Source organism: Carcharodon carcharias, chromosome 11 (genome assembly GCF_017639515.1).
Source record: "Carcharodon carcharias isolate sCarCar2 chromosome 11, sCarCar2.pri, whole genome shotgun sequence".
Classification (NCBI taxonomy): Eukaryota; Metazoa; Chordata; class Chondrichthyes; order Lamniformes; family Lamnidae; genus Carcharodon; species Carcharodon carcharias.
The window spans coordinates 85,394,130-85,408,917 of record NC_054477.1 but is presented as its reverse complement, the minus strand read 5'-3'; the positions used below and the strand labels follow the sequence as shown (position 1 = coordinate 85,408,917).

Genomic DNA, 14,788 nt, shown 5'->3' with positions numbered 1-14,788 from the left:
GGGTAACCTCAGCTGGGGATATAACACACTGAACAATTCATCCCAGTAGCCTTGTCCATATATCATCATCACATGGATCTTCCTAGTCTTCATCATTATTGATAGTACCAGTAACTTTAACATAATCATTCCACAGTATCCTCAGTACTGTCGACTGAATTTGATATTCCACATTTTTAGAAATGGTTTGACAATATTGGGATCAAGTTCATTTCCACGTGCCTATGACCCTTTGGCACAATATTGCTAGTGAGGGTGCTTGAATATTTCTACCTTTAATGTTTTTTTCATCTTCCAAAATCCAATCGTTCCACATCTTTTGGATACTGTCCTTGACAGAGCTATTTATACACACATCCAAGGGCTAAGTAGCTGAAAATAACTAAATAACTGCCACACTGGTGTTGGTTGATTTCACATCATGGACTATATTGTTGACATGGGATTTGAACATGTCCTTGATGAGTAAAGCTTTTACTTTATGTAGTGCACCTGGTCTCAAATTACACAATTCTTGGATCTGTTTCCTGCAACTGCCTTCATTCATCCAGCCTTTCTCATGAACAAAGACGACCGTGGCTTCCTGAAATTTCTCTTTGGGAAGAAATTTGTGCTTGCGTATTCCCATCAGCTTTAATCTTATGCCATCCACCATACAAAATGGAACCACCTGTGAACCGCATCGTCTTCTGGCCAGTCATCTTTACAAGGACGTTTTCATTTTTCACCAGTCTCAGTGAAGATCTGATTTACTGTTTCATCCATATTTCCAATGCCGGCTTATCAATAGCAGTTTTCTCTCAATGTCAGAAGACAAAATGATGGTGTTTGATTTTATTGTCAAGTTCAGGTGGCACACTCTGAAATTTTTGTTTTTTTGGTTTTTGAGTATTAATTCATGCATTTTTCATGCATCTTGTGTACTACCTGGCACTGGCCTTAAAACCTGAAATATCTTTGTTCACTTCTCTGAACATGCAGAGTCAGATGACTGAGTAATAATATAACCATTTTGCCTACACTCATTAACCCATTCGGCCACTTTTACTTCCATTTAAAATTGAGCTGCATACTTGTTCTTTCTCGAATGCATTGTGATAGATCATGTGGTACACGTTAGTGTTGTATCAATGCACATGAATCTGCAGGTCCCTCTGTCCCCGCACATCTTTAAAAATGTACCCTTAAGTCTATATTACCTCTCTCTATCCCTCTGTCAAAATACATTACATTACATTTCTCTATTAAATTCCACCTGTCACTTGTCTTCCTATTCTGCTAGTCTATCTATATCCTGCTGCTTGCCACTTGTCAGCCCAAGCCTGAATGTCGTCCAGGTCTTGCTGCAAGTGGACATGGACTACTTCTGTATCTGAGGAGTTGTGAATGGTGCTGAACATAGTGCAACCGTCAGTGAATATCCCTGCTTCTGAGCTTATGATGGAGGGAAGGTCATAAGAGTTTAGGGCTTGGGAGCAGGAGTAGACCATTCAGCTCTTTGAGCCTGCTCTGCCATTCAATAAGATCATGGCTGATCTGATCTGGTTGTGCTCTCGGCTCCACTTTCCTATCTTCCCCTCTAACTCTTGATTCCCTTGTCAATCAAAAATCTAACTCTTCTTTGAATATATTCGATGACCCAGCCTCCACTGCTCTCTGGGAAAGAGAATTCCACATACTTAAGACCCTCAGAGAAAAAAATTCTCCATTCCCATCTTAAACGGGAGACCTTTTATTCCTAAACTATGTCCGCTAGTTTGGTCTCTCCCACAAGAGGGAAACATCCTTTCAGCATCCACCCTGTCGAGTCCCCTCAGGATCTTCCATGTTTCAATAAGATCACCTCTCATTCTTTTAAACTCCAGTGGGTACAGGTCCAACCTGTTAAGCCTTACTTCGGCAGATAGGTCCTTTGTCCCAGGAATGAGTCGAGTGGACGTTCTCTGTACTGCTTCTGATGCATTTATATCCTTTTTCAAATAAAGAGACCAAAACTGTACATAGTATTCCACATGTGGTCTCACCAATTCCCTGTACAGCTGCAGTAAAACTTCCCTACTTTTATATTCTATTCCTTGTGCAATAAACACCAACATTCCATTTGCCTTCCTAATCACTTGCTGTACCTGCATATTAACTTTTTTTGTGACTCATGTACCAGGACTTCCTGCCAATGTGGACAAGTGAACATTTCCCCACATTAAACTCCATCTGCCAGATTTTTGCCCACTCACTTAACCAGTCCATATACCTTTGCACATTCTCCACATCCTCTTGACAGCTTACTTCCCTACCTATCTTGTTGACATCAGCAAAATTAACTAGCATAATTTTGGTCCCTTTATCCAAACCATTGATTATAATTGTTGAGGCCCCAGCCCTGGTTGCTAGTTAGAGCTTGCCAACCCCAAAAAAACCCCATTTATCCCCACTGTCTGCTTCCTGTTAACCAATCCTTTACCCGTGCTAATATGTTACCCCCTGCGTGATGTTCATTCACCTTAGGTGCCACCATCAAAGGTACTACACATCAAATGCCTTTGGCAATCCAACTACACCACATCTACCGGTTCCGCTTTAACCATCTTGAATGCTCGTCAATAAACTCTAACAGATTAGTTGAGCATGATTTTCCCTTTCACAAAGTCATGTTGACTCTACCTAATCACATCATAATTTTCTAAGTATCCTACTATAACCCCTTACTATAACCTCCTAAATAATGGATTCTTGGAGGTCATTGATGAAGCAGCTGAAGATGGTTGGGTCTAGGACATTACCCTGAGGAACTCTGCAGCGATGTCCCAGGACTGAGATGCTTAACCTCAGACAACCACAACCATCTTCCTTTGTGCTCGGTATGATTCCAACCGTGGAGAATTTTTCTCCTGATTCCCATTGACTTCAGTTTTGCTAGGAGTCCTTGATGTCACACTCAGTCAAATGCTGCCTTGATGTCAAGGGCAGTCACTCTCACCTCACCTCCTGAGATTCAGCTCTTTTGTCCATGTCTGGATCAAGGCTGTAATGAGGTCAGGAACTGAGTGGCCCTGGCAGAACCCAAACTGCTGGTGAGCAGGTTATTGTTGAGTAAATGCCACTTGATAGCACTGTTGACGACACCTTCCATCACTTTGATGATTTGAGAGTAGACTGATGGGGCGATAATTAGCTGGGTTGGATTAGTACTGCTTTTTGTGTACAGGAGATACCTGGGCAAATTTTACATGTTGCTACATAGGTGCCAATGTTGTAGCTGTACTGGAATCGCTAAGCCAGGGGTTTGGCTAGTTCTGAAGCACAAGTCTTCAGTGCTATTGCTGGAATGTTGTCAGGGCCCGTATCCTTTGCAGTATGCAGTGCCTTCAGCCATTTCTTGATATCATGTGGAGTGAATTGAATTAGCTGAAGACTAGCACCTGTGATGCTGGGAACCCTTGGGAGCAGGTTCTTTTGAATAGTGCCATTAGATCTTCAAGCCCAGCCAAGATGACAGATTGGGCATCGGTTTAACTTTTCATCTAAAAGATAGCAATTTCACTCATGTAGTGCTATTGGCACTACACCCCCAACAATGCAGCGCTGTCCATATCAATCTGGATTATGTGCTCGGGTCCCTAAAGTGGGTTGAACTCTCAATCAGTTGGTTGGTGGACAAAGGTGCTACCTGAGCCAAGACTGACTGACTGTAGAAACTGGCTTGTAGTGGGTGTTAAGCCCAGCAATTAAGGAAATTAAGCTTATATCAATGGATAAGATTTAATTTGGATGCTTGATAGATGGTTATTTTTGTTGTGCAAGTACTGTGTAAGTTCAGGCAAGTTCTCACTTTTAAGTTTCAACTAATACTGTAATCAGTCGAAGTGAACCAAAGGATGCCAGTGAAGAGCCTTGGTCTCCTATGGTTCTTATGAATTGTGATTTTTTAAAGCTCTAATGAGTTCTTTTGAGCAAATATTGGAAACTGCCTATGTGAAAACTGAAGAGACTAAAACTACTTTAAAGACATTTGTTAATATCTGCACTTAGATTTCCTAGATTCAACACCAATTAAGTCCTTTTCATTGTTGCCATCCTTAAATGTGTGTTCCACTTAAATCTCTGGTTAATTTTCCACATGTTAGTTAGATGCCAGTGTTGTAGCTGTACTGGAACAGTGGCTAGTGGTGTGGCTGGTTCTGGAGCAGAAGTCTTCAGCACTACAGCTTTGATGTTGTGGAGGGCCAAATGTTTCCTGCATCCAATGCCTTAAGCAGTTTCTTGATATAATGTATATAGTGTAATAAAACTGAATTGTTTGAAGACTGGAATCCTAAGATGGCAGAGGCAGAGATGGATCGTCCACTTGGCGCTTCTGGCTGAAGATTGTTGCAAACTCTTCAGCCTTGTTTTTTGTGCATACTGGATTCCTCATTCCTGTTTCATTGTACACCACCATTTATGACTGGATGTCACTGCACTTCGGAGCTTTAATCTGGCCTGTTGGTTGTGGGATCGCTTGTCTATAGCATGCTTCTTCCGTTCCATAGTGCTACTAAGCCATGCTTCATTCTATGCATTTACTGTTCTCAGTGGTTCTTTCAAGTGGAGTTCAACATAAAGATATATGATTCATAACCTGAGTGAGCCCAGTAGGTGGGCATCAGCAAGAGGCTTCCTTGTCCATGTTTGACCTGTTGCTGTGAGACTTCATTGGGCCTGGAGTCAATGTTGAGGACTCCCAGAGTCTGGGCTGCTCAGTCATCTGAAGTCTCACCAAGCCTGACAGATATCATCCTCGATTCCAAGGGACCGCCGATGATGACCACTTCTGCTGGATCCGTTCTGTCAGTGGGGCAAGACTTTTTTGGGGTTGGTGACAGTGGAATCCGGGACTTTGGCTGTTGGATATGATTCTGAGAGTATGATCGTGGTTCAGTTGGTGGCAGTCTTGTTTCTGAGTCAGAAAGTTGTGTGTCGAAGTCCTTTTCCAGGTTTGGAACACCAAAATCAAGGCTAATGTTCCAGTTAGTACAGAGTGTGCTGCACGGCTGGATATGCTGTCGTTCTCCTAAAACATTAAACTGAGGCCCTATCTTCCCTTGGGTGGACTTTAAAGGATTCCATGGCACTACCTTGAAGGCTGGGGCATTGTCCCTGATGTCCTGGTCAATGTTCCTCAATCAACATCACAAAAACAGGTTATTTGGTCATTATCACATTGCTGTTGGTGGGAGCTTGTTGCACGCAAATCGGCTGCCACTTTTTTCTACATTACAGCAGTGATTACATGTAAAGTACTTCATTTGCTGTAAAGCCCTTTGGGACTATTGGTGGTCACACAAGGCACTGTGTAAATGCAAGTCTTTTTCTGCTGCTTGACAAGTCTGTGAGACACACCCACTTTTGGCACAAGTCCCCAGAAGTTGAGGAAGAGGACTTTGTAGGGTCACCTGGGTATACTTTTGTCATGTCAGAATCTGGCACCTATATTGATGGAGTGCTCCATCCGGTTTTATTCTTATGCTTTGTAGTGCTTTAATACAGTTGAATGACTTGTTAGGTAATGTCAGTGGCAGTAAAGAGTCAATCAAATTGCTGTGGGTTTGGAGTCACACATAAACCAGACCTGGTAGGAGCAGCAGATTCCTTTCTCAAAAGAACATTAGTGAACCAGATGAGTCTTCACAACAATCTGGCATTTACATGGTCACCATTGCTGATGCCAGCTTTTTTCCAGATTTTTATTTAATTAAATTTAAATTGGCCAGCTGCTATGTAAGGTATTTGAACATGTTACTGGATCATTAGTCAAGGTCTCTGGATTGCTAGTCTAGCAGCACAACCACAATGCCACTGTACCCCTAGTTCTCTGAATACTTACTTGACTAGCTTTGAATACTATCCCCCTCCCTTTCAAAATGACAATCGTTTTCCCCTCCTCAGAAAAGTTAGTGTCAACCCTGTTGTCCTTGCAAATTATCACACATCTTCTCTCAAGTTCTTCATTGTTGTAACTGCCCTAAATCCTTGCCCATTTCTCCTAATAACTCTAAGCCTATCCAATCTAGTTTCTGCCTCACCTGCAACATCGAAATGGCACTAACCAAAACTACTGATGACTAATTATGTAGTTGTTATTTATGATGCTTCGTCATCTTTGACCCCTCTGTAGTCTTTGACACAGTCGATCACTCCATTCTTCTCCAATGCCTCACCTCTTTTGTCCAGCTCCGTGGCAGTGCCCTCACCTGCTCCCATTGTTAGCTATCCATTCACAGCTAGCATATCTCCAGCACTAGCTTTTTCTAACCTCTCACACCATTACCTGTGGAATTACCCAAGGATCGACTATATGTTGTCCCATCGTGGAGATAATTTGCAGACATAGGATGAGTTTCCATATGTCCTGGTGACAACCATCTTTGCTTCTTTCAACCCATCCATTGCTTTTTCTTGTACAACATCTAGTAGGTTTTGCCCATCTTCATGCCCATTGTGTCCAGTTCAACCAGATTGTTCAGGACGTTGGGGTTCTATATGACACGAAGTTGAGCTTCTGATCCCATATCCAATCCATCAAAAATTTTGCCTGCTAGCTCTTCCATAACATGATCTGTCTCTTTCTCTGCCCTTGCCCCTGTTTTTCCGTTTGTCTGTTGCTAAAGCTCTCACCCATCTTTAGGTTTGACTATTATAACACCTTTCTGGGTTTTTATTCTGTAAATTATAACACATTCAACATTTTGCCCTTATCATGTCATATCCTGAGCTGTCCCACTTGCCCATCACCCTTGTGACCTACTTTGGATCCTAGTCACTCAAGGCTTCAAAATTAAAATTTCTGTCCTCTTAAAATCTCTTCATGGTCTCTCTCCTTCCTATTTCTGTAATCTGCTCCATTTCTACTGCTGCATCAAACTCTTCATCCCTTTCATTCAGGCCTCTGCATACCCTTGTAATTTCAATTTTCCTCATCATTCACAGTCTCAAGGTGAACCAAATTGTTTGCAATTTTGGGATTCTATTTGACCCAGTATCCACTCCATCACAAGGACTGCCAACATCGATTTCTGTACCACTGCTCATCTGCCATTAAAACCCTTGGGCATGTTTTTCACCTCTAGACTTGACTGTTCTAATGCTGTCCGTGCTGCCCTTCACAACAATCAACTTCAGTTCGTTCAAATCTCTGAACGTGCTATGCTGCAACAAGTCCTACTCATCACTCTGGTACTTGCTGACCTACATCACCACCTCATCCTTCAATGCCTTAAATTTAACATTCGCAACCCTGTATCTTTCCTCTCCCCTTTCCCTGTAATCATGTCACCCCTGAAACTTGCATTCCATTGACTTCTTGTTCATTCTCCTTGCCTGCCCCACTGCCCCAATGCTTTATTCCCTCCATTAATAACTGCCTTCAGCAATGTAGACTCCACGTTCTGAATACCGTCCCTCAGCTGACATTTATATACTACCTTTTAATATAGAAAAATCCAGAAAGCACTTTGAGCCGTAATCCAAGTATAGGATACTGAGCTAAAAGAAATATTACGAGGGGGTGACCAAAAGCTTGGTCAAAGAGGTGGCTTTGAAGGAGGATCTAGAAGCAGGTGGAAAGGTTTTGGAATAGAATTGTAGAGAATGTCAGGCAGGCGCCAGTAGTGGATGAGAGGCCAGGGTCTGAGGAAAAAGGAATTGACGGTTTTGTTGAAGGAAATTGTGCAGATAGGGTAGATTAATGCTATTAAACGACATAGACACAAAGCTGAGAATTTAATAGTGTTATTGCCAATAAGCTGTCCTTCCTTCCTTTTTCCCCTTGCGTGCTCTGCTTTTCTTCCCCACTGATAAGGCAGTTCTGGACCAAAAGAATGGGAAATTGTAAGTTTCTTTTGGCATTCTTCCCACGTGGGTGTACTATGTTGGGCAATGCCAAAACTTTGATGCTTTCCTTATACCGATAACCATGCTTAGAAATGTACTCTAGTCGGGTGCCATGCTTTTGTATTTTTTCAACGTCTCACAGCTAGAAGGAGCTAATTTATATTGTGACCTAGTTTTCACTGTGGAAAAAGTAGTGAAGGGTGCCACTTTGCTTAACAGCCCCTTGCTGGTGTTGCAGTTCTCTTTGTTTTTGTATTTTGAAGTATTATGTTGACTTAGGTTGTCCTATCCCTACTTCTCCAGAAACTGCATTGGTTCTACTGTACATTTTTCATTTTTGAAGGTAAAACTCCTGTAAGTTTACAATGTGGCACCTTGTAGTTCCACATGTATTTGAAAAGAAGTAGCACGAATCAGTCAGCTGGGTTAGGTGATTGTGCTAAGCGTTAAGAAAATCTATAGGGGAGTATGCCTAATTGAGTTATCGGAAATTTTACTGCTGAGCTAGAATCTGCTTCCTGTGTTTATATTGTTGGTTTCTACAATGACCATGTCATCATATATGGCACTTAAGTCTTGTTTTTTACCCTAAAAGATTGCACCAACTTGGTTTAGGTTTGCTTTTTGATTTAGTAAGCGTAACTGAAACCTAAGATATTTTAAAATTGAAGTTTGAAATTAACCAGTATAAGTAAGTATATAAAAACAAAAAAACTGCGGATGCTGGAAATCCAAAACAAAAACAGAATTACCTGGAAAAACTCAGCAGGTCTGGCAGCATCGGTGGAGAAGAAAAGAGTTGACGTTTCGAGTCCTCATGACCCTTCGACAGAACTTGAGTTCGAGTCCAGGAAAGAGCTGAAATATAAGCTGGTTTAAGGTGTGTGTGTGGGGGGCGAAGAGATAGAGAGCCAGAGAGGTGGAGGGGGGTGGTGTGGTTGTAGGGACAAACAAGCAGTGATAGAAGCAGATCATCAAAAGATGTCAACGACAATAGTACAATAGAACACATAGGTGTTAAAGTTGGTGATATTATCTAAACGAATGTGCTAATTAAGAATGGATGGTAGGGCACTCAAGGTATAGCTCTAGTGGGTTTTTTTTATAATGGAAATAGGTGGGAAAAGGAAAATCTTTATAATTTATTGGAAAAAAAAAGGAAGGGGGAAACAGAAAGGGGGTGGGGATGGGGGATGGGGGAGGGAGCTCACGACCTAAAGTTGTTGAATTCAAAATTCAGTCCGGAAGGCTGTAAAGTCCCTAGTCGGAAGATGAGGTGTTGTTCCTCCAGTTTGCGTTGGGCTTCACTGGAACAATGCAGCAAGCCAAGGACAGACATGTGGGCAAGAGAGCAGGGTGGAGTGTTAAAATGGCAAGCGACAGGGAGGTTTGGGTCATTCTTGCGGACAGACCGCAGGTGTTCTGCAAAGCGGTCGCCCAGTTTACGTTTGGTCTCTCCAATGTAGAGGAGACCACATTGGGAGCAACGAATGCAGTAGACTAAGTTGGGGGAAATGCAAGTGAAATGCTGCTTCACTTGAAAGGAGTGTTTGGGTCCTTGGACGGTGAGGAGAGAGGAAGTGAAGGGGCAGGTGTTGCATCTTTTGCGTGGGCATGGGGTTGTGCCATAGGAGGGGGTTGAGGAGTAGGGGGTGATGGAGGAGTAGACCAAGGTGTCCCGGAGGGAGCGATCCCTATGGAATGCCGATAAGGGGGGTGAAGGGAAGATGTGTTTGGTGGTGGCATCATGCTGGAGTTGGCGGAAATGGCGGAGGATGATCCTTTGAATGCGGAGGCTGGTGGGGTGATAAGTGAGGACAAGGGGGACCCTATCATGTTTCTGGGAGGGAGGAGAAGGCGTGAGGGCGGATGCGCGGGAGATGGGCCGGACACGGTTGAGGGCCCTGTCAACGACCGTGGGTGGAAAACCTCGGTTAAGGAAGAAGGAGGACATGTCAGAGGAACTGTTTTTGAATGTAGCATCATCGGAACAGATGCGACGGAGGCGAAGGAACTGAGAGAATGGGATGGAGTCCTTACAGGAAGCGGGGTGTGAGGAGCTGTAGTCGAGATAGCTGTGGGAGTCGGTGGGTTTGTAATGGATATTGGTGGACAGTCTATCACCAGAGATTGAGACAGAGAGGTCAAGGAAGGGAAGGGCAGTGTCAGAGATGGACCACGTGAAAATGATGGAGGGGTGGAGATTGGAAGCAAAGTTAATAAATTTTTCCAAGTCCTGACGAGAGCATGAAGCGGCACCGAAGTAATCATCGATGTACCGGAGAAAGAGTTGTGGAAGGGGGCCGGAGTAGGACTGCAACAAGGAATGTTCCGCATACCCCATAAAGAGACAGGCATAGCTGGGGCCCATGCGGGTACCCATAGCCACACCTTTTATTTGGAGGAAGTGAGAGGAGTTGAAGGAGAAATTGTTCCCTTCCCTTCCTTGACCTCTCTGTCTCAATCTCCGGTGATAGACTGTCCACCAATATCCATTACAAACCCACCGACTCCCACAGCTATCTCGACTACAGCTCCTCACACCCCGCTTCCTGTAAGGACTCCATCCCATTCTCTCAGTTCCTTCGCCTCCGTCGCATCTGTTCCGATGATGCTACATTCAAAAACAGTTCCTCTGACATGTCCTCCTTCTTCCTTAACCGAGGTTTTCCACCCACGGTCGTTGACAGGGCCCTCAACCGTGTCCGGCCCATCTCCCGCGCATCCGCCCTCACGCCTTCTCCTCCCTCCCAGAAACATGATAGGGTCCCCCTTGTCCTCACTTATCAACCCCACCAGCCTCCGCATTCAAAGGATCATCCTCCGCCATTTCCGCCAACTCCAGCATGATGCCACCACCAAACACATCTTCCCTTCACCCCCCTTATCGGCATTCCGTAGGGATCGCTCCCTCCGGGACACCTTGGTCTACTCCTCCATCGCCCCCTACTCCTCAACCCCCTCCTATGGCATAACCCCATGCCCACGCAAAAGATGCAACACCTGCCCCTTCACTTCCTCTCTCCTCACCGTCCAAGGACCCAAACACTCCTTTCAAGTGAAGCAGCATTTCACTTGCATTTCCCCCAACTTAGTCTACTGCATTCGTTGCTCCCAATGTGGTCTCCTCTACATGGGAGAGACCAAACGTAAACTGGGCGACCGCTTTGCAGAACACCTGCGGTCTGTCCGCAAGAATGACCCAAACCTCCCTGTCGCTTGCCATTTTAACACTCCACCCTGCTCTCTTGCCCACATGTCTGTCCTTGGCTTGCTGCATTGTTCCAGTGAAGCCCAACGCAAACTGGAGGAACAACACCTCATCTTCCGACTAGGGACTTTACAGCTTTCCGGACTGAATATTGAATTCAACAACTTTAGGTCGTGAGCTCCCTCCCCCATCCCCACCCCCTTTCTGTTTTCCCCCTTCCTTTTTTTTCCAATAAATTATAAAGATTTTCCTTTTCCCACCTATTTCCATTATAAAAAAAACCCACTAGAGCTATACCTTGAGTTCCCTACCATCCATTCTTAATTAGCACATTCGTTTAGATAATATCACCAACTTTAACTTTAACACCTATGTGTTCTATTGTACTATTGTCGTTGACATCTTTTGATGATCTGCTTCTATCACTGCTTGTTTGTCCCTACAACCACACCCCCCCTCCACCTCTCTGACTCTCTATCTCTCTGCCCCCCACACACACACCTTAAACCAGCTTATATTTCAGCTCTTTCCTGGACTCGAACTCAAGTTCTGTCGAAGGGTCATGAGGATTCGAAACGTCAACTCTTTTCTTCTCCGCCGATGCTGCCAGACCTGCTGAGTTTTTCCAGGTAATTCTGTTTTTGTTTTTAAGTAAGTATATAGTTCAAGAATTATGATGTAGGTGGTTAATGCATAATATAACACCATGGCGCAAGTATCGAACAAGCCTTCTGAAAATCCATTTGAATATAAAATAGAAAGGACAAGGATTGATGTTACAAAGCTAATTTTTGCTTTGAGATGTGACTATTCACTAATTGCTGTGTGCTGTTTTTCAGATCTGATTCAGTGTACAAATGAGATGAATGTAAACATACCTCAGCTGGCAGACAGCCTTTTTGAAAGAACTACGAACAGCAGCTGGGTGGTGGTATTCAAGTCTCTCATCACAACCCATCAAATGATGGTTTATGGAAATGAGGCAAGTCTTTAAAAATACTTAAATCTTTGGTTGAGGAAGGCAAATTAAATGTATGGGTGAATGTTTCTGTTTTAATAGTCATCTTCTAAGAAGCTCTGAGGTTGTGGTTTTGAAAAAATGAATCAAAGTGTGAAAACCCAGGTTATCTTTTGGCTTTTCCAAATGGAAGAGGCATCATGTTCTAACACTTGACTATTTTTCAAAGGTTCCTGCCACATCCCCCACAAATCATTTCCTTATCGCTAATATATCGTAAGACTATATGCTATTCTTTGCTGGGAACATATAAGCAAGAAAGAGCTTGCATTTATATAGTGCCTTTCACACCCTCAAGACATCCCAAAGTGCTTCATAGCCACATAACTTTTTTGAAGGGCAGTCACTGTTTTGTAGCAAATACAGTAGCTAATTTGCTCATGGTGCGAGAGATGCATGTTCAGTTAATGTGTTTTGGCAGAGAAATGTTGCCCTGGAGAACTCCCTGCTCCTCTTCGAATGGTGAGAGTGTATTCTTTACTTCCAACTGAACAGGCAGATAGTGTCTGTTTTCCCTTGACTGCACTTGAGTGTCAGGCTAGGTTTCAAGTCCTGGAATGTGGCTTAAACTTGCAACCATTTGAGTCAGATGAATGTTACCACTAAGCCAAGCTGTTAGAAAGATGACTGCCTGGATTTCTGCTAATCTTACTTTTGAGTTAAGCATTGTTAGATGCAACAAAATATGTCCTCTCTTGACACTTCATCCAAATGGTGCAGAAAAAAATGTGAAATTACAAGTGTAGGGAAACATATTTTAGGTAATGTCTGTTATGACATAACTCCTTTTGAGCACCAAAGCATGTATACCAGTGTTGTCAGCTCCAGAACCATATTGTCAGCTTGGGTGAAGTAGATTGTGCAAGTTTTGGGCCTTGTGTAACCATTTCATGCCTCTTAAACATATAATGATGGAAGCTATTTGTGTGTGTGTTTCTTTTTTTGGGGGTGAGGGAAGAAATGTTGTTCAAGTAGAAACTAATTTTTTTTAACTTGTATAGCGTTTTATCCAGTACCTTGCTTCAAGAAACACCTTGTTCAACCTGAACAATTTTCTAGATAAAAGTGGGTTACAAGGTGAGTGTGAACTTAATTTTATGGTTTGTTTTAAAGTTACCTTTCAACCTTTTGACTATCGTAAAATTATTTATATCAGAAAGCAATTTAAAGATGCAGCCACTTTCATGCTAACAATGTATCAATATGTAGTGCTAACATTCTTTGTTGCTGAGAGTGCCCGATTTTAAAAGGCATGAAGAAATAATTCCAAGAGGCTGGTTCCAATTTCTGTGTGTGATCATTTGTTCTAAAGTAACAATTGCTGTAAGCTCAGAAATTTTGGCTCCTGGTCAAATTGTGATTCTTAAAAATATTACAACTTGTAATTTATTCTGCAAATACAGTGGGCCATAACTTTCAAACTCCATGGCAGTGTAACTGTGTGTGTACCTCAAAGAAAGATATACACTGGGGGTCGCCCCCTGGAAGGTTCCAAGTAAGGATTGCATGGCGATTGTCTGGGAATTTCAAACCTTCCACTAATTGTCCTGCGCTGGGAGCCATCCAAAAATTACAATTCAGAACTGTCCGAAGTTTGCGATTAGAATTAAAATCACTTCTAGCTTCTGGGTAACTATTGTACAGACCCATATTGACTCCGCCCATGGGACTCCCCCCAAACCCCCAGGGCAGTCCCCTACCACATGACTATTGTGCCCAGGCCCGACCTGAGTCCTTGCCCTGCCCCAAATTCTAATCACTTACCTGACAAACCCACCTTCTCCTTGGCATGAAAGTGGTTGCAGCTTTAAATTCATCTGATTTGCGGCAGCCAGTGCCATTAAAAAAGGGAGCAAGGCCCCCTTTCGTCTGATTCAGCAGCACTCGACTCAAGGCTTCAGGAGCGTGCTATCCTGCATAGTTCTCGCCTGGCCTGAGTCAGAAGGTGGGGTGAGACAGGATTGAAAAAGTTTCCAGTTAAGGAAGTAGGAGTGGTGTGACAATCCGAAGTTCAGGCCCAGTATTTCTAATGTTTCCCTTGTTCTCCAAGCCCTATTATTTCCAAGCTGATAAATTTTAACTAAGTTTTGATCACTTCAAATGCTGCTTATTGAGATCTAATGATAAAGCTGATTCATTCAATCTAACATAATTTTCAGGCAAAATAGTGGGCATCAGATTTAATATTGGTTGGTGGTGATTTAGTTGTGTGTTGTTAAATGTAAATTGAAATTTGAGGGAGAAGGATGGGAGAGGCATGCAGTAAACTGATAGTGACATACAAGTCCAAATGATGCTCTCTGGCATGTTCAAAATTTGAATTTAATTGTGGTACTGAAGATTTCATTATCGATAGAAATGGAAGGTCAGACAAACAGAATTTTAACAAGGCAAAATAGTTAGAATTTAAATTTATTCAAGAATTTTAGTTATTTAACTGTTTATGTAATTTGGGCAAATTGTAAAATCCCACAGAGAATTTTTTCTGAACTTTGGAGATTTAAAGTCTTTAATGCAAATAACCACACACATGTTGAATGTATAATGCTTCAATACAGTGCTCCTTGGACTACTTTCCCCACTTGTACATCAACCTTATTTGCAATTGATGTGTTTTGCAGTCTTTTCAGTGGACAAGGAGAGAGGTAAAATTATTGGCAAGCGTGTATCAGCGGTTTATCAAAGACTGA

At 42.8% G+C, this 14,788-nt stretch overlaps 1 protein-coding gene across 13 annotated transcripts in view; it reads left to right on the top strand.

The window, feature by feature from the left end:
- Positions 1 to 14,788, top strand: part of picalma (phosphatidylinositol binding clathrin assembly protein a) — a 149,585-nt gene that overhangs the window by 19,948 nt on the left and 114,849 nt on the right. For all 13 annotated transcript variants that reach the window (XM_041198807.1, XM_041198806.1, XM_041198805.1 and 10 more), the window contains exons 2-3: positions 11,920 to 12,062; positions 13,100 to 13,175. In XM_041198807.1, coding sequence (XP_041054741.1) covers positions 11,920 to 12,062; positions 13,100 to 13,175 — 219 coding nt within the window. The remainder of the gene's footprint in view (positions 1 to 11,919; positions 12,063 to 13,099; positions 13,176 to 14,788) is intronic.